Here is a 25,666-nt window from a genome sequence, read left to right as displayed (position 1 = left end):
GGGCCTCTGTTGTTAGGGGTTACAAGATGAAGACAAGAACATAACACAATGCAATGAAGATAATGAGTAACAAAGCAATGTCCCATTCAAGAGGAAATGGTAGAATACCTTCTTGTGGTTCAGCAACTTTCTCAGCAGCTACTTCAGGTTCTGAAAAAGATTAGAATTAATGAGATTTTTGATTTGATAATAACTCAACTCTCCAACAATTTTTATTCAAAGCAAGTAAATAGTAAGCAGCAATCATTAGAATCCAAATCCAATAATCATCTATATGGGCAAATATAAAAAATAAGGCAATTGTGACAATTACTCACCTGGTTTTTTAAGAGTGTTGACAATGTCAGATTCTGGACTAGGTTCACTCACACCAACAACATTTTCTGCACTCACACGGAACACATATTGTGTATCTGGTGCCAAGTTTTTCACAGAGTACGTTGTGGTCTTGTTGCTAGTTGTCAATACAGTCCAAGTGTTTGTGGTCACATCACACCTCTCAATGATGTATGATGTAATGGGACTTCCGCCATCAGATGTTGGTGGCTCCCATGTCAGAGTCAATGTGGATGGAGTGATGTCAGAAACTTCTGGTTTACCTGGTGCAGAAGGTTTATCTGAAAGAAGAAACACAACTCATCAACTGGTTCTAACTGACGGTAGGCTGCTTGTCACTCAAATTTGTAGTCAGGAGACTTCAATAACTCAAATGTTTATTAGATTTTCAAATTTATTCTGGTCCTGACATGTAGTCATACTTATAGCAAGGTAGAAAATTTTCACTGGTCCATTTATATATAGTTCCCAATTGGACCATTTTCCGTTGACTGCGAAAATCGCACGTTATGCGTGAAATCGAACGTAAAAACAGGACAAACAAAGGTCATAGCGTCGTAGTGGCGTCAAACATCGCGTGGGATTCGACAAACGCGAAGTATTTTGGGGGACATTTCCATGCATAATAATGTGCTGCCCACATTTCATGATAGGCAATTTCGATTAAGTAAGGGTATTCGGAAGCAATATTCCTCTGTCGAAGATCGGCCGGTCGTTGTGAGTTACGAAATAAAGAAATTCTAGTTCAAAATCTAATTGTTCGACTTTTGCGGCAGAGGTTCGACGCGTGTCTTTCATACATCTCGCAATTGTACGGAAAATCACCTATTGGTGAAATGCACAGCACATTTTTACCTTCCAGGGATCATACAACCCCACCTGCCATAAACAGGCACACATGGCTTAAGTGCCAAATATTCCATGTTGGGTTCTTAATTCCACAAAGGTAGTTCCTTGCCAAAGATACAACACCATGGCAGGTTTTTTTCTGAAATGGAGAACAGGGGCGCAGCGTCCTGATACTCTCGGCTGACACCCCCTTACCGAATTGCCAATTGCCTTACCGAAAGTCATAAATATATTTCTTGAGCCGCACACTTCCGTGCTGCCGTACAACATGAAATCTTTCTCAAATATATTTTTCTCTCCAAAAACTACCCATCAACACCAAATAAACTAAAATTACTGCAAAAATATTTCATTAGCAATAGATACACTGTTAAAACGGCGCAGAAACTTTCCGATATGGCGGTTCCCTGTTGATCCGCCATGTTGTTTTTGTGCTAGCTACTCTCTTTCCACTTCCTCGTATGTGTGTGCTCCCTCTTGTTCATTTTTTCTAGAAAAACCCCTGCATGGTATAGCCGGGACCCAAATTGACAACTAACACACACCACCCAGCCACAGGTTCATTCAAAAACTCACCATATACTGTAATTGTCAGTTTATGTTGATCCATCCCATGTTCATTTTCTACTTCCATTGAGAATTCACAAGAATCATCTGGCTGAATGTCTTCAATCGTTAAAATGGAATAGGTCTCTTTCACCTCAATAGCGTATCTACCTGTAGATTCTATCTCGTTCTTTCCCCGATACCAGAAAACATCTGGTTTGGGGATGCCACGGAAAGTACATTTGAGAGGGATAGTATGTCCACGTTTCACTGACATGTTAGCAGGCCCTTCTGTAATCTTTGCTGCCACTGTTGGGTAGAGAGAAGGCAGTTAAAGAGTTAAAGAGCTTTCATTGATGTCAGTTCATTTTGCCAGTAGAAATTAGTTGTGATTTTAGATAGACTTGGTAACATGTCAGTGAGAGTTTGCATGCATAGGCCTGTACTAGTAGTTTAATTTTGCTGCAAGCTGCAGCCATTGAAGCACCCCATCACCAGGCAACCACCATTTTAACAGGACTTGGGATTTAAGTGGAATAGTCTAGATGGCAGATTTTGAATATGGTGCAAATGGTTTCAACTCATGCAAGTAGCATTTCATCGTTTGAGTGCAGACAGAAACAAGAATCACACATGTGCACACATCACACACACAATGCAGATTAGATGTGCGGAAAAACAGCAGGCAGAAAAGCTTAATGGTTTTTAAATTATACAAAACAATTTGTTAACTATAAATTGGGCATTTTAATTTTCCTACAGATAAATTTCCATTAATTTTCTGAGAAACAGAAAATTTGTGTTGCAGCGAAAATTATATTGGTGTTCATTAGGCAATTACCAATAGACGGTCAGCATGACCTCCAAAATGTCACATACATCCATTTTAAGAATACAATTCACTATTAATGAGAATTCTCCATTATTTTACCTAAAAAATGAAAGCAGCTGTCATTTGTCGTTGAAGTTCAAGAATATTTAATGATAGCAAGGTATAATTTTGGAAATTATTGCTTTGATAGAGCATGAATGTCCCTATAAAGTACCAGGATGTGTGACCTTTAGGGGTCATACATAACACCAGGATGTGTGACCTTTAGGGGTCATACATAATACCAGGATGTGTGACCTTTAGGAGTCGTACATTGTACTAGGATGCGTGACCTTTAGGGGTTGTGTATAATGCCAATTGGTCATTGCCTAATAAACCCCAATTTTATTTTCACTGCTACACAAATTGTCTGTTTCTCGTAAAATTAATGGAAATTTATCTATAAAAATGAATGTTTGGTAACAGTACCGGCAGATATCACACTGCAGGGATGTCATAACAAGTTTCCAAAACTTTAATATCCACGAATCTATCAAATTATTAATAATATATGCCATGCAAAACAAGCTATGTGCCAAAGTGCAGAGAGAATGTTTTAGGTACATAATGCATAAATAAACAGTAGATTAGTTAATGTATTAAAGACAAAAAGATCTTCAACCTTGTCCACCCCTACATGTATTTGAATGGCTAAGCCCCTATGTTGGCAAATATAGGGTTATACGAAAGTGTGAGGGTGAACATGTTGAAGCAAATACAAAAGCGGTTCCAAAATAGTACATGTACAACCAAAAGATTTTACTACAAGGGTGACAGCATATTGATAACAGGCGCGGGAGATTGGAAGTTTCAGGTATATTGGAATAAATTATGAGCATGCAAGACTGAAACATTATGAAGAATCTGAAGGTGAAAGGTGAACTGGCAAAGCAGAATCATGTGAAATGGTCAATATGTCACTACAATTGCATGTCAATCTTCCATGAAAAATGTACAGGATTCAATGCAAGCAATTCAGTTCACATTAACAACATTTATTTCAAACTAAAAAAAGTTATATCCAGTAATTGCTCAAAAAAAAAAATTGAAGCTAAAGATGGATAGTTTAGGGATCAATGCACTTAAATTAGCATGGATAAGTTTGCTATAATTCCAGATAAAAAGAATGCAAAAGCAAAGCATAAAATAAGAAAAGACTACAAAAAATTACTGCTTGCCAAGCCAATACTAATCTCTACAGATGATATATAATAATTTACTTGATTATAGTACATCTAAGGCATATATAATTCATATTTATGTTGAGTTATTAGTTCCTGAATAGTGCCAAATTCAAAATTAGAATTCAATATTTGTAAGAATGTTACATAAACATCATAATTTACAATCATAGCTGTAACAACAAGTCTTTTATTAATTGGCAAACTCGGCATTTTAATATAAAATCATTCCACTTTTATATGCTAGGCATATACAAATTTATATGCTCAAACACAAATTCAATTTCTTCAAATCACAAGCATAAACAGTTCCGAAATTAAAAGTAACGATTATCCTTCAAAAGGTAGAGTGTGTTTTTTTTCAGGAACATGTAATTATAAAAATATTTTATAGAAGCTGCGATTTGGATCAACTGGATGAAGATAAACCATACCTGGGAAGAAGCAAAAAAAGAACCAGAAAGGGTATAAGCAGCGAGCTGAAAATGAGAAGAATATAGTGCAGCAGCTGTTGGCAAGACGATGCCACTGAAGTTCTATTTACAAAATAATGAAAAACAAGACAGCAAGACTAACCTTGTAAGATGAGTTCAGCAGATGTTGATGCTTCTCCCACTTTGTTGGTTGCTTTACAGGTGTAGGTAGTAATATCATCCAAACCAACATTATGCAAAGTTAGCATACAAACTCCATCATCGGTGTACTCAATCACTGTGCGGGCAGTTATCTTGACTTTAGCTTTTTTCTTGAACCACTGCACATCTGGTCTTGGTAAACCAGTGACTTTACACTTCATAGTGACACTAGTTCCTTCAAAGGCATTGGCTGGTTCAAGTTCCTGCACAAACACAGGTGGTTCTTGTAGAATTGTGATAGTGCACACAGCTTTGTCCTCACCTAGATCGTTAGTTGCTTTGCACGTGTATTTACCACAGTCCTTTTGTTTCAATTCATTGACAATAAAACTGTGTTCATCTTTTTCATCGTCATAACTGACATTATACTCGGCTCCTTGTTGGCAGTGTTTCCATCCTTTAAACCATCCAATGGTGGGGTCTGGATTTCCAGTCACTCGACATCTCATTTCCGCAGGAACACCTTTTTAAACAAAAAAAGTTCACATTATTGTAACAAGAAACACATTGTATATCTCCAGTACTATGCCGAAAAGAAATGACTCTTTAATTTTGCTCTCTAAGACCATTACTGAAGCTTTACCAGGGTCTTGGGGATATCATGTGGAATATTTGATGATCTGAATAGCAATTAATTGCGGAAAATAGTTGCTATTTCACATGGATGTGTCTTTTATTCTGAATTAATAGAAAGGATGGTGATTTTGATTACATTATCAAGAGCATGGCACAGACATCACATGTCATCTAAACACATTCACATGCAAATATGAAATATATTGTTTACTGCATATACACTTTGGACTTTACACTAGCTCTGTATTGTGTACGTGGCAAAAAAATATTGTATCATATCTTACACTTATCTGATATTATCAAAAAGAGTTGCAAAATAAAGAGAGACTCACCTTCAGGAGCTGAAATATCATTTGGTTTCACAATGAACATTGGTGGCCTCAAAGCAACTGTAAACAAATCCAATAAATCCAATGTTATGATTGTAATAACACGGTTAATCATGTGCAAATTAAGAAAACCATAAAAGTTAATAATTAATCAGACTACATGTAATAAGCCATGAAAAAAAGATGTCTTCTACATGAGCTAAATATATTAAGATAATAAATAAAACTTTCAAAATTGAAACATACCTTCCACAGTAAGTTGAGCTTTAGTAATGGCTTCCCCGACAACATTAGTAGCTTTACAGGTGTACATGTTTGCATCTCCAACACTGGCAATCTTGATAACCAAGACACATACACCACTATCACTGTACTCAATCCTAACATTTTCTCTCTCTTCAATCTCAACACCTTCAAGATACCATTTCACTTCTGGATGAGGTCTTCCAATAACTTGGCATTCAAAGTGTACCATCTTTCCTTCAGTAACAGTTATGGTTTGTAGTTCCTTGGTGAACACAGGGGCTTCTTTAGCAGGTTCAATAATGACCTCAGCTCTTGTGACTGCTTCACCTGCAGGATTAACAGCTTTACACATGTACTCAGCTTCATCCTCAGCAGTAGTGTGTTCAATGTCCAAAGTAGACTCCATTTCTTTGGGGCAGCCAATTCTAAGGTGATCATCTGCAGCAACCTCCACATCATCTTGATACCAGGTCATAGTTGGCAGCGGTTCTCCTTTAACCTCAACATCCAGATGCAGCTGACAGCCTTCTTCCACTGTGATAGGGACCAACTCCTTCACGAAAACAGGAGGGGTCAAGTCAAGAACTTCTTCAACCTTTTCTTCCACAACTGGTTTCACCTCTTCCTCAACCTCAGGTTTCATTTCCTCCGCTGGTATTTCTACTGCAAAATCAACAGTGTCAAATTTATCTTCTGGCTTTTCTTCCTCAATTTCTTTCTTGAGAGTAAACTCAACCTCTTCCTCAGGAACATCAACCTCAACTTTCACAGGCTGAACTTTCAATGTAACCTCAAGTTGTTCATCAACAGGTGCTTCGACTGCCATCTCAGTTTTCACAGTCACTTCTTCCTTAACAACTTCGTCTAACGCAGGAAGAGCTTCTGCAACTGGTGTCTCATCTTCAACTGCAATCTCAGTTTCTACAGTTACTTCTTCCTTCATAACTTCTTCCATAACTGGAACTGCTGCTTCAATTGGGGCTTCTTCTTCAACAAACTCAACGACCTCTTCCACTATAGGCTCAGGTTCTGGGACTGGTTCTGAAATACAAAATATTAACAATGTAAATATCTCACACTGTCAATGCTTAAATAATTATTAATAATAATAAATAATTTGTGATCAATTGCTCTCTTATATGATGAAAGTCAGAGATTCATAGATGTCTTCAAACAGCATTTCCAATGATAATACAAAGCATTAAGATCATTACACATTTTTTAACAATGTCAGACAAATGCAACATGATATAAACCAAGAACAATACTGTTCATAAACAAATATTTAGCAATGTTAGGTTGATTATTAACACATCACTCCATGCTACTTACCAGGTGTTGTTGGCTTTTCAATTAGTGTAACTGTAAAACTAGCTTTTTCTTCACCCAAGTCATTTGTAGCTTTACACACATATTTACCACCATCTTTAGGTTTGCTCTCTTTAATAATAAAGATGTGTTCATTGGTGTCTTTATCAAAAGTCACAGTGTATTCATTGCCTTCTTGACAGTGTTTCCATCCTTTGAACCAGCTCACAGTTGGAGTTGGGATGCCATGAACTTTGCAGCGTATCTCAGCAGGATAAGCTATATAACAATTAAATAACATAATATCATTATAGGTAGGTTTGAAAATGAAATGACACAAAAGGTACTTATGCATCACTATTAAGAAACATGATTATAAGTAATCTACTTGTCTATGATCAAAGCTACTTTTCAATAATCAAATCATTTTTTTATAATAATCATAGAAGATAAACTCACTTTTGACAGCTTCTTTGTCTTCAGGTTTAATGACGAATGTTGGTGGGCATTTAGCAGCTGAAGTAAAAAAAAAAACAAGTAAATAAGATAACCTGATTGTGATAGAAACTTTAAGTAGTTAACTGAATTAAGCATGGGAACTTATTCATATTTAACAATCAATGTTACTAATAAATAACTTACGCAGAACAAACAGTTCAGCTCTGCAGGTTTCAGATCCTACTTTATTCACAGCCTTCACTTCAAATTCTCCTTCATCATCCATACTGACTTCCACAATTTTCAAAGTACAGATGCCACTCTCACTGTATTCTACCACATAATGGTCATTTTCATCGATTTGGACACCATCCAAATACCATGTCACTTCTGGTCTTGGAGATCCTGTCACTTCACATTCGAATACAACACGTTGTCGTTCTTCAACTTCTTGTTCTTCAATTTTTCTGACGAACACTGGTGGTTCAAGAGCTTTTTCAATCTCGATGGCTTCTTTTCTGGCTTGGAAACCTCTGAATGCAGCTTGAATCTGAACAGCAGCTTTTTCAACATCTTTGTCTTCTAAATCAATGTCAATAACTTCCTCTTCATCTCCAACTGGTGCTTCAATCAAATCAGCCTCTACTAAAGTTGGTTTGGGTTTCTCTTCTGGTGTCAGGTCCAGTTCAAAGCTTACTTCCTCTGATGGCCCTTCAAATTCTACTTCAGCAGAGGTAACCTGTGGTTCTCCCACATCTTTCTTGATCTCAAATGACACCTCCTCCATTTGCTGTTGATCAATGGAGACATCAAATTCAGCTCTGGCTGGCTTCATCTTCATTTCGATCTCAACTTTCTCTTCACTGACTGGTTCTACCTTCAATTCAGCATCTACCACAGCTGGTTTGGGCTTTTCTTCTGGTGTCAGTTCCAGTTGAAAGCTTACTTCCTCAGATGGTCTTTCAAAGTCTACTTCAGCTGATGTTACCTGTGGTTCTTCTACACTTTTCTTGATCTCAAATGACACTTCTTCCATTTGCTGTTGCTCAATGGAAAGCTCAAATTCAGCTTTTGCTGGCTTCATCTCCACTTCAACCTCTACTTTCTCTTCACGTACTGGTTCTTCTACAGGTACTTCAACCTCAAGTCTAACCTCTTCCTGAATTACAGGTTCTTCTTCAACAGGTTTGGTAATTTCAACTGGCATAATTTCTTCCACAGGTTCTGGCCCTTGTACAGGTTCTATAGAAAAGTAATATTATGTGATATGTATGAAAAGCTCAAAACAATACACAGTAAATACACTGTAACATTCAGTAAAGCATTTGTGAACATACATTACAATGATATGTCAAATAGTTGATGTGGCCTTAACAATGTGTTATAACCTCCAAGATGAATAGTCAAAGTTTAAATTATTTACAACTTACAAAAAACATTTACTTACTGAATTGTCATAGTAAGCATTCTAACTGGTTTTAACAAATATTGTGATGATGGTATATGATTGGTTATTCTGTTGAGCTTACTTTACACATCATCAAGTTTTTAGGCGTATAAAACTAACTTTAATCTATGACATATAATTCCATTCTACTTACCAGGTGTTGTTGGCTTTTCAATTAGTGTAACTGTAAAACTAGCTTTTTCTTCTCCCAAGTCATTTGTAGCTTTGCACACATATTTACCACCATCTTTAGGTTTGCTCTCTTTAATAATAAAGATGTGTTCATTGGTGTCTTTATCAAAAGTCACAGTGTATTCATTGCCTTCTTGACAGTGTTTCCATCCTTTGAACCAGCTCACAGTTGGAGGTGGGATGCCATGGACTTTGCAGCGAATTTCAGCAGGATAAGCTGTAGAATGAGAAAGTTCAACAGTAAAATCATACTCAGGCAGTTCAGGATAGCATCACCCTCCACTGAGCACCAGCCGATACAATTACCATACTGCCTCCATGCATACTTTGAAGTGTTCTCGTGATAACTTCATTTTATTGCAAGTTTTGAAAAGCAACCAAAAGACAAAAAATAATCCTATGTATTGTAATACATCGACTCCATAAAGATTTCACACAATGCAAACACTTTGTCAATATTATAGTGATGAACTAAGTTCAACAGCATGATTGTGTGTTTCTAGTGAAAACAGAGATTTCAATGTTCAGTATATCTCACTTATACACAATAAATTAACCAAATTAACCAATGCATAGTATAGTATACTGACCTTTGACAGCTTCTTTGTCTTCAGGTTTAATGACAAATGTTGGTGGACATTTTGCAGCTGAAATATAATTATAAGCATATGAGACATAAACACATGTAAGTTGTTGAAAACCAATAATTTAAAATTGTCAGGGAAATGTCCTAATCATGAAAATTGTTTCTTTTAACACCTTATTTATACTTCAATAATACTAATAAACAACTTACGTAGTACAAATAGTTCAGCTCTGCACACATCAGATCCTACTTTATTCACAGCCTTCACTTCAAATTCTCCTTCATCGTCCATACTGACTTCTACAATTTTCAAAGTACAGATGCCACTCTCACTGTATTCTACCACATAATGGTCATCTTCATCTATTTGGACACCATCCAAATACCATGTCACTTCTGGTCTTGGAGATCCTGTCACTTCACATTCGAATACAACACGTTGGCGCTCTTCAACTTCTTGTTCATCAATCTTTCTGACAAACACTGGTGGTTCAAGTGCCTTTTCAATCTCGATGGCTTCTTTTCTGGCTTGGAAACCTCTGAATGCAGCTTGAATCTGAACAGCAGCTTTTTCAACATCTTTGTCTTCTAAATCAATGTCAATAACTTCTTCTTCATCTCTAACTGGTGCTTCAATCAAATCAGCCTCTACTAAAGTTGGTTTGGGTTTCTCTTCTGGTGTCAGCTCCAGTTTAAAGCTTACTTCCTCTGATGGCCTATCAAATTCAACTTCAGCAGAGGTAACTTGTGGTTCTCCCACGTCTTTTTTGAACTCAAATGAAACCTCTTCCATTTGGTGTTGGTCAATGGATACATCAAATTCAGCTCTTGCTGGCTTCACCTGCATTTCAACCTCAACTTTTTCTTCACTGACTGGCTCTACCTTCAATTCAGCATCTACCACATCTGGTTTTGGCTTTTCTTCTGGTGTCAGCTCCAGTTGAAAGCTTACTTCCTCAGAGGGTCTTACAAATTCGACTTCAGCAGACGTAACCTGTGGCTCTTTTATGTCTTTCTTGATCTCAAATGACACCTCTTCCATTTGCTGTTGCTCAATGGAAAGCTCAAATTCAGCTTTTGCTGGCTTCATCTCCACTTCAACCTCTACTTTCTCTTCACTGACTGGTTCTTCTACAGGTACTTCAACCTCAAGTCTAACCTCTTCCTGAATTACAGGTTCTTCTTCAACAGGTTTGGTAATTTCAACTGGCATAATTTCTTCATCTATTTCACAAACTTCTTCTACTGGTTCTGGCTCTGGTACAGGTTCTGTAGTAAAAAAATGTTCTATTACATGTATGAAAACAGAGAGCACAGTAAAGGGAGAAAAACATTCAAATCAATAATTGTGATCATACATTAGGATGATGTATCGAATATTTAATTTATTCTTCAGGTACCCTTAACAGTGGGTTGATTCAACAAGATGAAAACTAAATTGTGTGCAGTTTACAAGAACCATTCATTGATTGTGGCTTAGACTGAAATGTGATCACTTTTTTTTCAAACAAACAAACAAACAAACAAACATGACATATCTTCCTTGCTGTATGCCTTTAATCTTTCACCAACTGAATCATTAGTTATTAGTATGTTTTATAACCTGTCTCTCAGTTGTTTGTTTCTTTGTTTTACTTCACATATTGCGAAGGATGTCAAGATGTTGTTTCTACTTACATATCAACATGTTTTTTTTGATAAAAACAAACTTAATTCAATAACATATTATATAAGGTGACTCACCAGGTGTCGGTGGTTTCTCAATTAGTGTAACTGTAAAACTGGATTTTTCTTCTCCCAAGTCATTTGTGGCTTTACACACATATTTACCGGCATCTTTAGGTTTGCTTTCTTTGATAATAAAGATGTGTTCATTGGTGTCTTTATCAAAGGTCACAGTGTATTCATTGCCTTCTTGACAGTGTTTCCATCCTTTGAACCAGCTCACAGTTGGAGTTGGGATGCCATGGACTTTGCAGCGAATTTCAGCAGGATAAGCTGTAGGACAAGGAAGTGCAATAACATATAATTTTCAACAGGTTTGAAAAGCTGCAATTGACAAACAACCGACATTACAATTGAAATTGATGCCTTAGTAATTAATTATTAGGTCATTCACATTACTGAAAGCGGTAAAAACAATGTTTTCAATAGCAAGAATAGTAAAAAAAAAAGTACTATGGTCACAATTTGCCATGAGGTTACTCATCAAACAAACATTGGCATGGCATACACTAGTATATTCGCCTATGTCTAAGTAAATGACGTATACGTTATAACTGATAACTTTCAAAGAATGTCTGAATCACATTTTTTATCCCTGCTGCTACCTTAAATTAATCAAAGACCAGCACAATAAACTCACCTTTCACAGCTTCTTTGTCTTCAGGTTTAATGACAAATTTTGGTGGACATTTTGCAGCTGAAATAAAATAACAAGTATATAAGATGTACATAAGTTGATAGACAAGTCCTTGTCAATGACATATTCCCCATTTATATATTTGGTTGAATTAGTATTCGAATATACCATTGTTTCAATACAATTGGCCCTGGGATGCCTGAGAATGACTGCTGATATGTTAAAATATAGTGATTTGAGTATTTTTTTGGACAAAAATGGTGGCCACTCAAACTGAACAAAATTATTTACACCACAATTTTTGTCTTAACTTTGCACACACACAAAAAAAGTGAAAGTGTATCTGAGAAACAGGTAGCACGGACAAAAGTTTGTTTTGGATCTAAAAAAATAGCGAGTCAGTCAAATGTAAATATAACCCAAAACAAAAGACATCCATATGTATGTTATTTTAGACTTGCTTTTGTACCACGTTCAACAAAATCCTTTGGGTTTTCTGAAAAATTATGTTGAATAGATGCATGCACTGCCAATGTGTTTTACATGACAGGTCCAATAAGGACTAAAAAGCAAGAATTTAAACTGTTGAGAATTAAACAAATCAAGATAATTGATTTTGGTACACTAATTATTTTTCACTTCAATAGTACAAAAAACAACTTACGTAGTACAAATAGTTCAGCTCTGCACACATCAGATCCTACTTTATTCACAGCCTTCACTTCAAATTCTCCTTCATCGTCCATACTGACTTCTACAATTTTCAAAGTACAGATGCCACTCTCACTGTATTCCACCACATAATGGTCATCTTCATCGATTTGGACACCATCCAAATACCATGTCACTTCTGGTCTTGGAGATCCTGTCACTTCACATTCGAATACAACACGTTGTCGCTCTTCAACTTCTTGTTCATCAATCTTTCTGACAAACACTGGTGGTTCAAGTGCCTTTTCAATCTCGATGGCTTCTTTTCTGGCTTGGAAACCTCTGAATGCAGCTTGAATCTGAACAGCAGCTTTTTCAACATCTTTGTCTTCTAAATCAATGTCAATAACTTCCTCTTCATCTCCAACTGGTGCTTCAATCAAATCAGCCTCTGCTAAAGTTGGTTTGGATTTCTCTTCTGGTGTCAGCTCCAGTTCAAAGCTTACTGCTTCTGATGGTCTTTCAAATTCTACTTCAGCAGATGTAACCTGTGGCTCTTTTACATCTTTCTTGATTTCAAATGACACCTCTTCCAGTGACTGTTGATCAATGGATACCTCAAATTCAGCTTTGGCTGGCTTCATCTTCATTTCAATCTCAACTTTCTCTTCACTGACTGGTTCCACCTTCAATTCAGCCTCTACCACAACTGGTTTGGGTTTTTCATCTGGTGTCAGCTCCAATTCAAAGCTTACTTCCTCAGATGGTCTTACAAATTCGACTTCAGCTGATGTAACCTGTGGCTCTTCTATGTCTTTCTTGATCTCAAATGACACCTCTTCCATTTGCTGTTGGTCAATGGAAACCTCAAATTCTGCTCTGGCTGGCTTCAACTCCACTTCAAAATCTACTTTCTCTTCACTGACTGGTTCTTCCACAGGTACTTCATCTTCAAGTGTAATCTCTTCCTGGATTACAGGTTGTTCTTCAACAGGTCTGGCAATTTCAACTTTCATCACTTCTTCATCTAGGTCCAAAACTTCTTCTACAGGTTCCGGCTCTTGTACAGGTTCTGCAGAAGACATTGGCAGAATATCAAGTAGTGTTATGAAAGTTAAAACAAAATCAGGATGCAAAACTAAACAAAGAATATACTTGTTAAGACAACCTCATAACATATTGAAGCAATACTGAATTCATACAAAACAACTTTCAGAAAATCTAAAAGTCAAATGAAGGAATAAATCAAATACCAGGTATCTTACCAGGTGTAGGTGGTTTCTCAATTAGTGTCACTGTAAAACTAGCTTTCTCTTCTCCCAAATCATTTGTAGCTTTACACACATATTTACCACCATCTTTAGGTTTGCTCTCTTTGATAATAAAGATGTGTTCATTGGTGTCTTTATCAAAGGTCACAGTGTATTCATTGCCTTCTTGACAGTGTTTCCATCCTTTGAACCAGCTCACAGTTGGAGTTGGGATGCCATGGACTTTGCAGCGAATTTCAGCAGGATAAGCTATATAACAATTAAATAACATAATATCATTATAGGTAGGTTTCAAATGAAATGACACAAAATGTAGAGAACTTATGCATCTCTATTAAGGAACATGATTATAAGTAATCTACTTGTCTATGATCAAATCTACTTGTCAATGATCAAATGGATTTGTTTATAGTAATTACATAAGATAAACTCACCTTTGACAGCTTCTTTGTCTTCAGGTTTAATGACGAATGTTGGTGGGCATTTAGCAGCTGAAGTAAAAAAAACAAGTAAATAAGATATACTGATTGTGATAGATAACTTAAATAGTGAACTGAACTAAGCATGGGAACTTATTCATATTTAACAATCAATAATACTAATAAATAACTTACGCAGTACAAACAGTTCAGCTCTGCAGGTTTCAGATCCTACTTTATTCACAGCCTTCACTTCAAATTCTCCTTCATCATCCATACTGACTTCTACAATTTTCAAAGTACAGATGCCACTCTCACTGTATTCTACCACATAATGGTCATCTTCATCGATTTGGACACCATCCAAATACCATGTCACTTCTGGTCTTGGAGATCCTGTCACTTCACATTCGAATATAACACGTCGTCGTTCTTCAACTTCTTGTTCTTCAATTTTTCTGACAAACACTGGTGGTTCAAGAGCCTTTTCAATCTCAATGGCTTCTTTTCTGGCTTGGAAACCTCTGAATGCAGCTTGAATCTGAACAGCAGCTTTTTCAACATCTTTGTCTTCTAAATCAATGTCAATAACTTCCTCTTCGTCTCCAACTGGTGCTTCAATCAAATCAGCCTCTACTAAAGTTGGTTTGGGTTTCTCTTCTGGTGTCAGCTCCAGTTCAAAGCTTACTTCCTCTGATGGCCTATCAAATTCAACTTCAGCAGATGTAACCTGTGGCTCTTTTACGTCTTTTTTGAACTCAAATGACACCTCTTCCATTTGTTGTTGGTCAATGGAAACCTCAAATTCAGCTTTGGCTGGCTTCATCTTCATTTCAATCTCAACTTTCTCTTCACTGACTGGTTCTACCTTCAATTCAGCCTCTACCACAGCTGGTTTGGGTTTTTCTTCTGGTGTCAGTTCCAGTTGAAAGCTTACTTCCTCAGATGGTCTTACAAATTCGACTTCAGCTGATGTAACCTGTGTCTCTTCTATGTCTTTCTTGATCTCAAATGACACCTCTTCCATTTGCTGTTGCTCAATGGAAAGCTCAAATTCAGCTTTTGCTGGCTTCATCTCCACTTCAACCTCTACTTTCTCTTCACTGACTGGTTCTTCCACAGGTACTTCATCCTCAAGTGTAATCTCTTCCTGGATGATAGGTTCTTCTTCAACAGGTTTCGCAACTTCAACTGTTATCTCTTCTTTAACTATTTCAAGAACTTCTTCTACAGGTTCTGGCTCTTGTACAGGTTCTATAGAAAAGTAATATCATGTGATATGTATGAAAACCTCAAAACAATAACCAGTGAAGACAGAATAATAATTAGATAAACTTTTGTGAACATACATTAACATGATATGTCAAATAGTTGATATGGCCTTAACAATGTGTTTTACCGCCAAGATGAAATGTCAAAGTTTAAATTATTTACAACTTACACAAACCATAAATTTCCTGAATATTGATAGTAAGCATTCTAACTTGTTTTCGCAAATATTGTGATGATGGTATATGATTGGTTATTCTGTTGAGCTTACTTTACACATCAGCAAGTTTTTAGGCGTAAAAAACTAACATTAATCTATGACATACAATGCCATTCTACTTACCAGGTGTTGGCAGCTTTTCAATCAGTGTAACTGTAAAACTAGCTTTTTCTTCTCCCAAGTCATTTGTAGCTTTACACACATATTTACCACCATCTTTAGGTTTACTCTCTTTAATAATAAAGATGTGTTCATTGGTGTCTTTATCAAAAGTCACAGTGTATTCATTTCCTTCTTGACAGTGTTTCCATCCTTTGAACCAGCTCACAGTTGGAGTTGGGATGCCATGGACTTTGCAGCGTATCTCAGCAGGATAAGCTGTAAGACAAAAGAGTTTTAACATTAGAAACAATTCACTGATCAAATAGATTGCCATTGAAATATGAATATATATATATATATATGGTAAATTAAATACATGAGAAAAAAATCGTGCATGTCATTTAACAAAATAATAGTATCAACACAATCACTTGATCATTTCATAATAGTTTCTTTTATAATGTTTATATATTTTTGTCTTATTCACTTCATACAATGTCTACATTAACACCAATTAATAGCACCCACCTTTGACAGCTTCTATATCTTCTGGTTTCTTCACAAATATTGGAGGACATTTAGCAGCTGATTAATATAAAATGGTACATGAGATATGAAAAGTCATTACTTATCCAAATAGAGATGTTATCAGAGTTTACACATTTATGATGCATATGGTTCAGACATTTATACAAACACAAATGTGGGAATGCTTTGATCAACTGCAGACTCATGGTGTACAACTCAGTCAGTTATCAATGGAACATTATAGAGCCAAATGATTGTCAACTGAAGAATAATATTATTCAAGAACATTATCCTAGTATTCAGCAAAAATAATTTTAGCAAAGAACTTACGCAGTACAAACAGTTCAGCTCTGCACACATCAGATCCTACTTTATTCACAGCCTTCACTTCAAATTCTCCTTCATCGTCCATACTGACTTCCACAATTTTCAAAGTACAGATGCCACTCTCACTGTATTCTACCACATAATGGTCATCTTCATCTATTTGGACACCATCCAAATACCATGTCACTTCTGGTCTTGGAGATCCTGTCACTTCACATTCGAATACAACACGTTGTCGTTCTTCAACTTCTTGTTCTTCAATCTTTCTGACAAACACTGGTGGTTCAAGAGCCTTTTCAATCTCGATGGCTTCTTTTCTGGCTTGGAAACCTCTGAATGCAGCTTGAATCTGAACAGCAGCTTTTTCAACATCTTTGTCTTCCAAATCAATGTCGATAACTTCCTCTTCATCTCCAACTGGTGCTTCAATCAAATCAGCCTCTACTAAAGTTGGTTTGGGTTTCTCTTCTGATGTCAGCTCCAGTTCAAAGCTTACTTCCTCTGATGGTCTTTTAAATTCAACTTCAGCTGTTGTAACCTGCGGTTCTCCCACATCTTTCTTGATCTCAAATGAAACCTCTTCTATTTGCTGTTGGTCAATGGATACCTCAAATTCAGCTTTGGCTGGCTTCATCTTCATTTCAATCTCAACTTTCTCTTCACTGACTGGTTCGACCTTCAATGCAGCCTCTACTACAGCTGATTTGGGTTTTTCTTCTGGTGTCAGCTTCAATTCAAAGCTTACTTCCTCAGATGGTCTTTCAAATTCTACTTCAGCTGATGTAACCTGTGGCTCTTTTACATCTTTCTTGATTTCAAATGACACCTCTTCCATTTGCTGTTGGTCAATGGAAAGCTCAAATTCAGCTTTGGCTGGCTTCATCTTTATTTCAACCTCTACTTTCTCTTCACGTACTGGTTCTTCCACAGGTACTTCAACCTCAAGTGCAATTTCTTCCTGGATGATAGGTTCTTCTTCAACAGGTTTGGCAACTTCAACTTTCATCACTTCTTCAACCATTTCAGCAACCTCTTCCACAGGTTCTGGCTCTGGTACCGGTTCTACAAAAAAGACAACAAAATATTCACTAAATAAATAATCTGAAAAGATTCCATTCCACAAAAGAAAGCAATATATTGAATATTAACAGCTGACAATAAAATAAACCATAAATAATGAATTTTCTATGAAGTGTTATTTATGTATTTTATTGCATCATGTGTGGTATGATGTTCAGTGTGTCTGCCAAGTATTGCGTATTTCACTCCTGTGGTCAGCAGCATACTCAGCAATAAAAAAAAGTGCAAGCTGCACAATTGCCAAATTTGCACACATCTAGTTGGGTTTTGGTATACAAAACAGGAGACTGACTGACTGTGTTTGCTTTTTCTGTCTTCAATGCATGTTAGAAGATCAAAAAATTCTCAAATAAAGAGTCACAGACATTCTGTGGCATTATTGGCTTGTATGACTCAACCACAAAAACAGAATATGTGAAAGTGTTTGGCATGGACGACAATATGATTCATTTCATCAAAGCTACTTACCAGGTGTGGGTGGTTTTTCAATTAGTGTCACTGTAAAACTGGCTTTTTCTTCTCCCAAGTCATTTGTAGCTTTACACACATATTTACCACTATCTTTAGGTTTGCTCTCTTTAATAATAAAGATGAGTTCATTGGTGTCTTTATCAAAAGTCACAGTGTATTCATTGCCTTCTTGACAGTGTTTCCATCCTTTGAACCAGCTCACAGTTGGAGTTGGGATGCCATGGACTTTGCAGCGAATTTCAGCAGGATAAGCTGTATAATAAAGAAAGCATAGTTCAACACATACATCAAACATAGATGCTGTTAGGTTTGTTCAGTACTTATTCAAACAGGACACTATCTCATAACACAAAGACATTGATTTTCAGAATGTGATTACACATCATATTAAGCTGCATGTCAATCTTTTCTGTTTCAAAAACATTCTCTATAAAAGAGAAAACAAACCTTTGACAGCTTCTATATTTTCTGGCTTAATCACAAATGATGGAGGACATTTTGCAGCTGAAAAATTGAAGAAAAAAAAAACATGTTACAAACATGAAAACAGTGAAAACACACCAACTACATTCATTCTACCCAGCAACCAAAAAACTTTGAAGATGCAGGATTTACACACATAATCTTGACAAAGTGCCTCACCACTGTTAGCACATGTGTACCTTGGTGTCAGTAACTGCTCCAAAAAATTTGCTTCAAAAAGCATGAAATAAATGCAACTAACAATGACTAGACGGATGTGCATAAGCCAGATCACTGATGTCACAACCTACATACATATAAAGCCAATAATTCAGTCAGTAAGACCTACCCAGTTATCATTGCCCTCAGGACAAGTTCATGTCCACCAAAAGATATTAAATTATGACAAGTTCATGTTCAACAGCAGTAAATGATTAATGCCAAACTTACGCAGTACAAACAGTTCAGCTCTGCAGGTTTCAGATCCTACTTTATTCACAGCCTTCACTTCAAATTCTCCTTCATCATCCATGCTGACTTCTGCAATTTTCAAAGTACAGATGCCACTCTCACTGTATTCTACCACATAATGGTCATCTTCATCTATTTGGACACCATCCAAATACCATGTCACTTCTGGTCTTGGAGATCCTGTCACTTCACATTCGAATACAACACGTCGTCGTTCTTCAACTTCTTGTTCTTCAATCTTTCTGACAAACACTGGTGGTTCAAGAGCCTTTTCAATCTCGATGGCTTCTTTTCTGGCTTGGAAACCTCTGAATGCAGCTTGAATCTGAACAGCAGCTTTTTCAACATCTTTGTCTTCTAAATCAATGTCAATAACTTCTTCTTCATCTCCAACTGGTGCTTCAATCAAATCAGCCTCTACTAAAGTCGGTTTGGGTTTCTCTTCTGGTGTCAGCTCCAGTTCAAAGCTTACTTCCTCTGATGGTCTTTTAAATTCTACTTCAGCTGATGTAACCTGCGGTTCCCCCACTTCTTTCTTGATCTCAAATGAAACCTCTTCCAGTGGCTGTTGATCAATGGATACCTCAAATTCAGCTTTGGCTGGTTTCATCTTCATTTCAACCTCAACTTTCTCTTCTTTCATTGGTTCCACCTTAAATTCAGCTTCAACCACATCTGCTTTGGGTCTCTCTTCTGGTGTCAGCTGGAAGCTTATTTCCTCTGGCTTGACTTCTACTGTTGTTGTAGTTGTAGTTGTTTCAACCTTGACAACTTCTTCTACTGTTTTAGTTTCTGAAAAAAAATCCAAGACAGATAAATGAAGAAAATAGTTTTTTTTTTCAAGTAATACTCCATAGAAGATTATGTAACCATTAATAAAGGAGAATGTTGACACTAATTTCAAAATTATTACCTTTGCTAATCACAAATATGTCAGTAGAACATGAAGCAGAACCGAAGTCATTTGTAGCTTTACATGTGTACTCAGCATCATCATCTTCTGTCACAATGGGTATAATCAGGGTACAATTGCCTTCATCATCAGTAATAACAGAGTAGTGTGGGCTTGGCCTGATCACATCCTCGTCCTTATACCAGCTGATATTAGGCATTGGTTTACCAGCTACTTTACAATCTAATGTAGCTTGTTCCCCTTCTGGGACCTCCACTCCAGTAAGTTCCTTCACAAACTTAGGTGGCTCACCACTTGGTAGTTCAAGTTGGAATTGTACCTCTTCAGGAGCAGTTTCTATTTCAATCTTTTGTTCAGTAACAACTTCTTTCCTCTCAACAGTGATTTCTTTCTTTATTTTCACTTCTTCCTCTTCTATAACATAAACATAAGATACATTGCATTGGAGTTGCATTAACTTACAAGATCCTAAAATAAAAGAAGTTGACTATAAAAAAACAGCATCACTGCATATTATCATTCCAATACTGATGGATTTGTTGATTCAAACTAATAGTATTCATTAAGAGAAAGCTGTTTAACCAGCATATTTACACATATGAAACAATAGAATGGGCTTGCCCTGTATATGTAAGGGCAGATAGATATCAAAAAAAGTTAAAGGGCACCATTTAACATTTCCAAAAAAAGCTGACATAATAAGAATATGCTGAAAAAAATAAAAAAAACAGTAATTTAAAGAAAATGTAAAAATATTAAGTTTCTAGCACAGGTTTGATCGATCGATCACCCACTCGCAAAGCAAACTAACTAACAAACTAACCAACCACTAAACTATGACGTTTCCCTAATAGACAAAATACACTTAAAAAAACTTTAGTCACAAAAAATATACAGTTAACTATTTTTAGAATATCAACTCCAAAATCTATACAAGCCAAGTGCACCTACAATCAGTTTGATATTTTTGGAGTTATCACGCCCACAATAAAAGTTTGTCAATGGCGCCAGACGACAGTGATTTTGCCACTTCTGTAACTTTCACTTCATAACGGGAAAGCCAAAAATACATTAAAATATGCATATTAATTGCTTCATACCTTCTCGAACATTAAGTTGTACAGAACATTTAGCCTTTCCAACAGGATTAACTGCTTCAATTGTAATTGTACCAGTATCCTCAGGGAAAGCTTCTGGTAGTGTCAAGCTATAAACATCAACATCATCATGCTTTGATATAAAGACTTTATCATCACTAACTGGTTTGTCATCATGTAACCATATAATATCTGGTTTCGGTTTACCAATCACTCGACATTTGAACTCAGCCTTTTCTCCTTCTGTGATTGTCTGACTTTGAGGAAGTACAATAAATTCTGGAGGTTCCATTGGTTCCACTGGCAGGGGTTCTATAGAAAGAAGATATTGGATGAATTACTGAATAATGTATGTACCAAAAGAAATCACCATGCATCATGCAGTTTACTGTCTCTGTAGTCTAGCACTAATTTTATGACTTCTTTAGTGAAATAGCTGTATCATATGAAGTATATTTGACTTGTTTTTATTCCAGATTTGTTAAGAAAATTTAACGACACTTTTGTTATTTGTCAATAATTTGTAAAGTAAGAGGAAATTGATATTACAATATTTTATTTACTGATGTTGAAAAATACACAAACAAATATATACCAAATATGATATTTATTGAAATATGAAACAAGTTGATAAAGGCAGATTTGATAATGATAAAATCAAAATCAAAATTTCATAAAAGTTAACACAGCTTCAACAAAAAAAGACATAAATGCTACTCAAAGCTTGAACCTCAGTACTGTTCTTACAAAACTGAAAAAACAAAATTAAAACTGATGCAAAAAAACATAAAACGAACAAAATAAAAGTGTGCAGATAAACCCTATAAAATAGAAATCGTAAACCAGGGAAAATATTGAACTCAAAATTACCCAGCTAAATACATATATCCAAAGTGCAATCTATAAATCAGGAATGTCATTAGACATTTCTTGAACTTGTGACTGTTATATATTTATGTATGTGATAATTTACATGTTATTGAAATTACCAATTATTTTATTCAGTATATGCTATATGACAATTATATAACAGTGAACACATACTGATTTGTGATGATTCCAATTATTATCAATATTAAAATTGTTTTAAAAATGGTACAATGTATCAATATTTGCTACTGTAATGGTAGTTTTCATTGATACTTTTCTGATCAAACAATCTGATTATAATAAGATTATTTTTTAAACGTTTTATTTTAATTGATTATTAGCTGGTATCCAAACATATTATTATGTAATAAATAATAAAAGAAAAAATATAAATAAACAATGAAATCAAATTCTACATCAGATATGACAGACATCAATAATTGGTCATTTCAATAACATTAATGTAGGCACTCAAAATGAACTAGAAAAGTATGTGCGAAAAAATGCAGCAGCATTATTTTTTAAATTAGCAGGAGATTTAATGATGATATATCTTAGTTAACAACATCACCTGTAGTACTAATAATGCCATGAGTGACAAGAGGTGTCACGCCTTTAGTCAGGATACAGCAGGTACGCCTCAATGCAGCATGCTCTGATACTCAATGAATAAGTCATACAATCTAAGTATTATCTAGTTCTATGGCATGGATGAAAGGCACTCAAACAACAGCAATTAGTCAATCAATGAATACAATGATAAGGACATAGGTTTTCTTCTGCTCTCAAGCATTCTGCACTTCTTGGAAGAGTTATTTTACAAATCAGAAAATATATCAGCGTACCACTTGTACTTTACAGCAACAATCAACATGAAAGACATGTGAAGCCAAATGGTATTTTACTGTATTAAATATGTTTCAATTGTAGTACAATACATTTATTGCTTTTAATAATTTATGAATTATACCTGAGAGCAAAGAAGAGAATCTGATATCCCACTTGAAGATGTATATTATACGATGTATGATGGAATTATTATATCAATGCTTCAAATTAATATTTTAACATACATGGGAATCAGCAGATTAATGAGGTTATATTTATTATTATATTAAGTGGAACTGAGGATGATCACAGAAAAGCAGGAAAATATTAGTAATATTTCTTGGAGATTAAATTATAGCAAAAATCAATAATCTTGCTAATGTAATTATATAAAAAACACTGATCTTTAAGGATCAATCTAAATGTTATGTGATGTTAGCAAAAGATGCATTTGATTTGAAGCCACAATGCTGTAATATCTTTTTTGCATTATATCCACATCTCCCAGCACACCCAGGTAATTATCGGTATTGAAATGGTAAAGTGTGTAATAGTTATTAAGGTTTGGGTTGCTTTATACTGTTAGAAACCATCTTGTCCCAAACATCCAACAACATTAGATCATTGATTAGAACTTAATATATTAATGGCAGGGAACAGAGGTATTTGTTGTGGTAGTACAATTATCTGTACACACCCTGATATGACATGGGTGAATAAAACAATTACAGGTAACAATACCATACTGGAATGAAAAAATTAGTCCTATATACACCTAAATATGACCCCGGAAAAAAATTGGTAACAATGTCATGTTATACACCTAATGATGAACAAGTTTACAACAATAACACAGTGTGAATACATATATCAATGAACACATCATGAAGTATTAGTCTGTAGAAAAAGAAAAAATACGACATACATCAGTTAGGTCAACAACTGTCTCATTGCAAACTATGAAACTTGTAAAAGAAAGGGATATACACTTAATTTGAGTAACAATATATTGTATAACTCACCTATGACACTTAAATTCACTGAAGACGTTGTCTCCCCTTCTTTATTCTTGACTTCTACTCTGTAAATGCCAGCATCATCAAACGTCACATCATTTATCTCCAAAGACAAGAAATACATGTGGACATCTGCATAAACACTCAAGTGAACACGTTTTGTGTCTTCTAACAGTTGGTCATTGTGATACCAAACAACATTAGGTCTTGGTGCAGCAATCAGTTTATACTCAAAGCTAACATGCGTCTGTCCTACTGGAACTTCCTTTGGTTTACCAACTTCCATGAAAGCTGGTTTGATTCCCTCTGGCTCTTCTAGTGTTGATTCCCTGTGAAATTGAATGACAATATGACATATTTTTTATATATCTTTCATCATATCTCCATAACTTGCAGCATTCTGTAATTTTGTGGTATTGCACAGGGTATCTGCATTCCACCTTATTTGGAAAGGTAAATTTAAAATATGGAACAAATACATATTATTTCCAGCATTGCAGTTATGGACTTCATACACCAAAGTCAGATAGAAGAATGCAGTCTGATACATGCTCGGCTGACCACTGCTATGCATGAACAACTTTATGTTTACATATAGGTTTGATCACGGTCCAAGGGGTGTGATCTAACCGACTTAGCACTGGTCATTCAACCCGAGAAAAGATTTGTATTAGCCAATTAAAGAATGACATTTTGACAGCAATCAAATTTGTGAAAAACATTTAGTACATTATGTTACATTAACAAAATGTTGCAACGATGGCCTATGTGCTGCCAGTAGTGTCAGTTGAATCGAGCATAACTCAATGGAGACTTTGTATCTGATCTACATGTTATAAATAAATTGTTACAATTATTAATTTATTAATTGTTACATATTACAATGATATGACCAATTATGCACTTAGACGGTATGCAGTTGCATAAAAATCCACTATACAACAGCCTGTAGACTGTCCGTATGTGCATAGCAAAAAAATCAGAGATAGAGTGAGATTGAGCATCCGATCATACAAATCATACAATACAACATTTACCTTGACAAGGTCCTTCTCGACACCAGAGTTTCACTGCTCTCAGCATCGGACAGGGTAACTGAAATTGAAAAAAAAACATGATGTGAAAATCAACTTTGCTTTTTATTTAAAATTTTCAAATGAATGATTTTGACTGAAATGATTTATTGAATTGACATGTGGAATAAACATGTAAGCTACTGTTAAGAATAAAAGGCTAATTCTTAACCAATCACAAACTTGTGTTTTGCAGTCCAGTGGCAAGCATTCAAAATTTTACTAACTTGAGTTATCAATACCTTCAACAAGTAGTTCTGCACTACTGGAAGCCATTCCAGCTTTATTTTTCGCAACACATGTATACTTTCCGGAATCTTCTGGGAAAACTTCTTTGATAAGCAAAGTACAAATACTACCATTGTAATCTAACTTGAAATCTTCAGAATCAGGTATCATGGTGCTTTGTCTGTACCAAGCTATAGATGGCTTAGGATTGCCTTCAACGCGACATTTCAATGTCACAGGTTTGCCATCTTTGGCACGTGTAGTGTTCAATAAGTCAATGAAGTGAGGAGGAACAAGATCACCATCAAATGGTTCATCTGAGAAGAACGTGATTCATAATATTATAAAAGGTCAATACAAATAAAGATGCACATGCAGCATTCAAATTAAAATTATAACATTGAACGATACAAATTCTACATAATAATATGAATCAAACAATATTGTACTATAATAATAATGATAACA

General features: G+C 35.6%; 1 protein-coding gene across 1 annotated transcript in view; it reads right to left on the bottom strand.

Moving 5' to 3' along the window:
* The window catches only part of LOC100367237 (titin), a 405,512-nt gene that overhangs the window by 296,391 nt on the left and 83,455 nt on the right, over positions 1 to 25,666 (bottom strand). Inside the window, exons 64-92 of the mRNA XM_085495847.1 lie at positions 25,213 to 25,515; positions 24,935 to 24,992; positions 23,904 to 24,226; positions 21,187 to 21,495; positions 20,087 to 20,500; positions 19,153 to 19,965; positions 18,688 to 18,744; positions 18,238 to 18,492; positions 16,693 to 17,751; positions 16,363 to 16,419; positions 15,856 to 16,110; positions 14,439 to 15,497; positions 14,259 to 14,315; positions 13,819 to 14,073; positions 12,567 to 13,625; positions 11,906 to 11,962; positions 11,284 to 11,538; positions 9,751 to 10,809; positions 9,545 to 9,601; positions 8,917 to 9,171; positions 7,520 to 8,557; positions 7,337 to 7,393; positions 6,902 to 7,156; positions 5,570 to 6,610; positions 5,327 to 5,383; positions 4,360 to 4,881; positions 1,762 to 2,040; positions 318 to 617; positions 109 to 150 (exon numbers count right to left, since the gene is read on the bottom strand). Of these exons, the coding sequence (XP_085351973.1) occupies positions 109 to 150; positions 318 to 617; positions 1,762 to 2,040; positions 4,360 to 4,881; positions 5,327 to 5,383; positions 5,570 to 6,610; positions 6,902 to 7,156; positions 7,337 to 7,393; positions 7,520 to 8,557; positions 8,917 to 9,171; positions 9,545 to 9,601; positions 9,751 to 10,809; positions 11,284 to 11,538; positions 11,906 to 11,962; positions 12,567 to 13,625; positions 13,819 to 14,073; positions 14,259 to 14,315; positions 14,439 to 15,497; positions 15,856 to 16,110; positions 16,363 to 16,419; positions 16,693 to 17,751; positions 18,238 to 18,492; positions 18,688 to 18,744; positions 19,153 to 19,965; positions 20,087 to 20,500; positions 21,187 to 21,495; positions 23,904 to 24,226; positions 24,935 to 24,992; positions 25,213 to 25,515 (11,607 nt within the window). The remainder of the gene's footprint in view (positions 1 to 108; positions 151 to 317; positions 618 to 1,761; positions 2,041 to 4,359; positions 4,882 to 5,326; positions 5,384 to 5,569; positions 6,611 to 6,901; positions 7,157 to 7,336; positions 7,394 to 7,519; positions 8,558 to 8,916; positions 9,172 to 9,544; positions 9,602 to 9,750; positions 10,810 to 11,283; positions 11,539 to 11,905; positions 11,963 to 12,566; positions 13,626 to 13,818; positions 14,074 to 14,258; positions 14,316 to 14,438; positions 15,498 to 15,855; positions 16,111 to 16,362; positions 16,420 to 16,692; positions 17,752 to 18,237; positions 18,493 to 18,687; positions 18,745 to 19,152; positions 19,966 to 20,086; positions 20,501 to 21,186; positions 21,496 to 23,903; positions 24,227 to 24,934; positions 24,993 to 25,212; positions 25,516 to 25,666) is intronic.

Source organism: Saccoglossus kowalevskii, chromosome 22 (genome assembly GCF_978046115.1).
Source record: "Saccoglossus kowalevskii chromosome 22, keSacKowa6.1, whole genome shotgun sequence".
In the NCBI taxonomy this organism is placed as follows: Eukaryota; Metazoa; Hemichordata; class Enteropneusta; family Harrimaniidae; genus Saccoglossus; species Saccoglossus kowalevskii.
The sequence above is the reverse complement of the archived record's forward strand: the minus strand, read 5'-3'. Positions and strand labels throughout refer to the sequence as shown.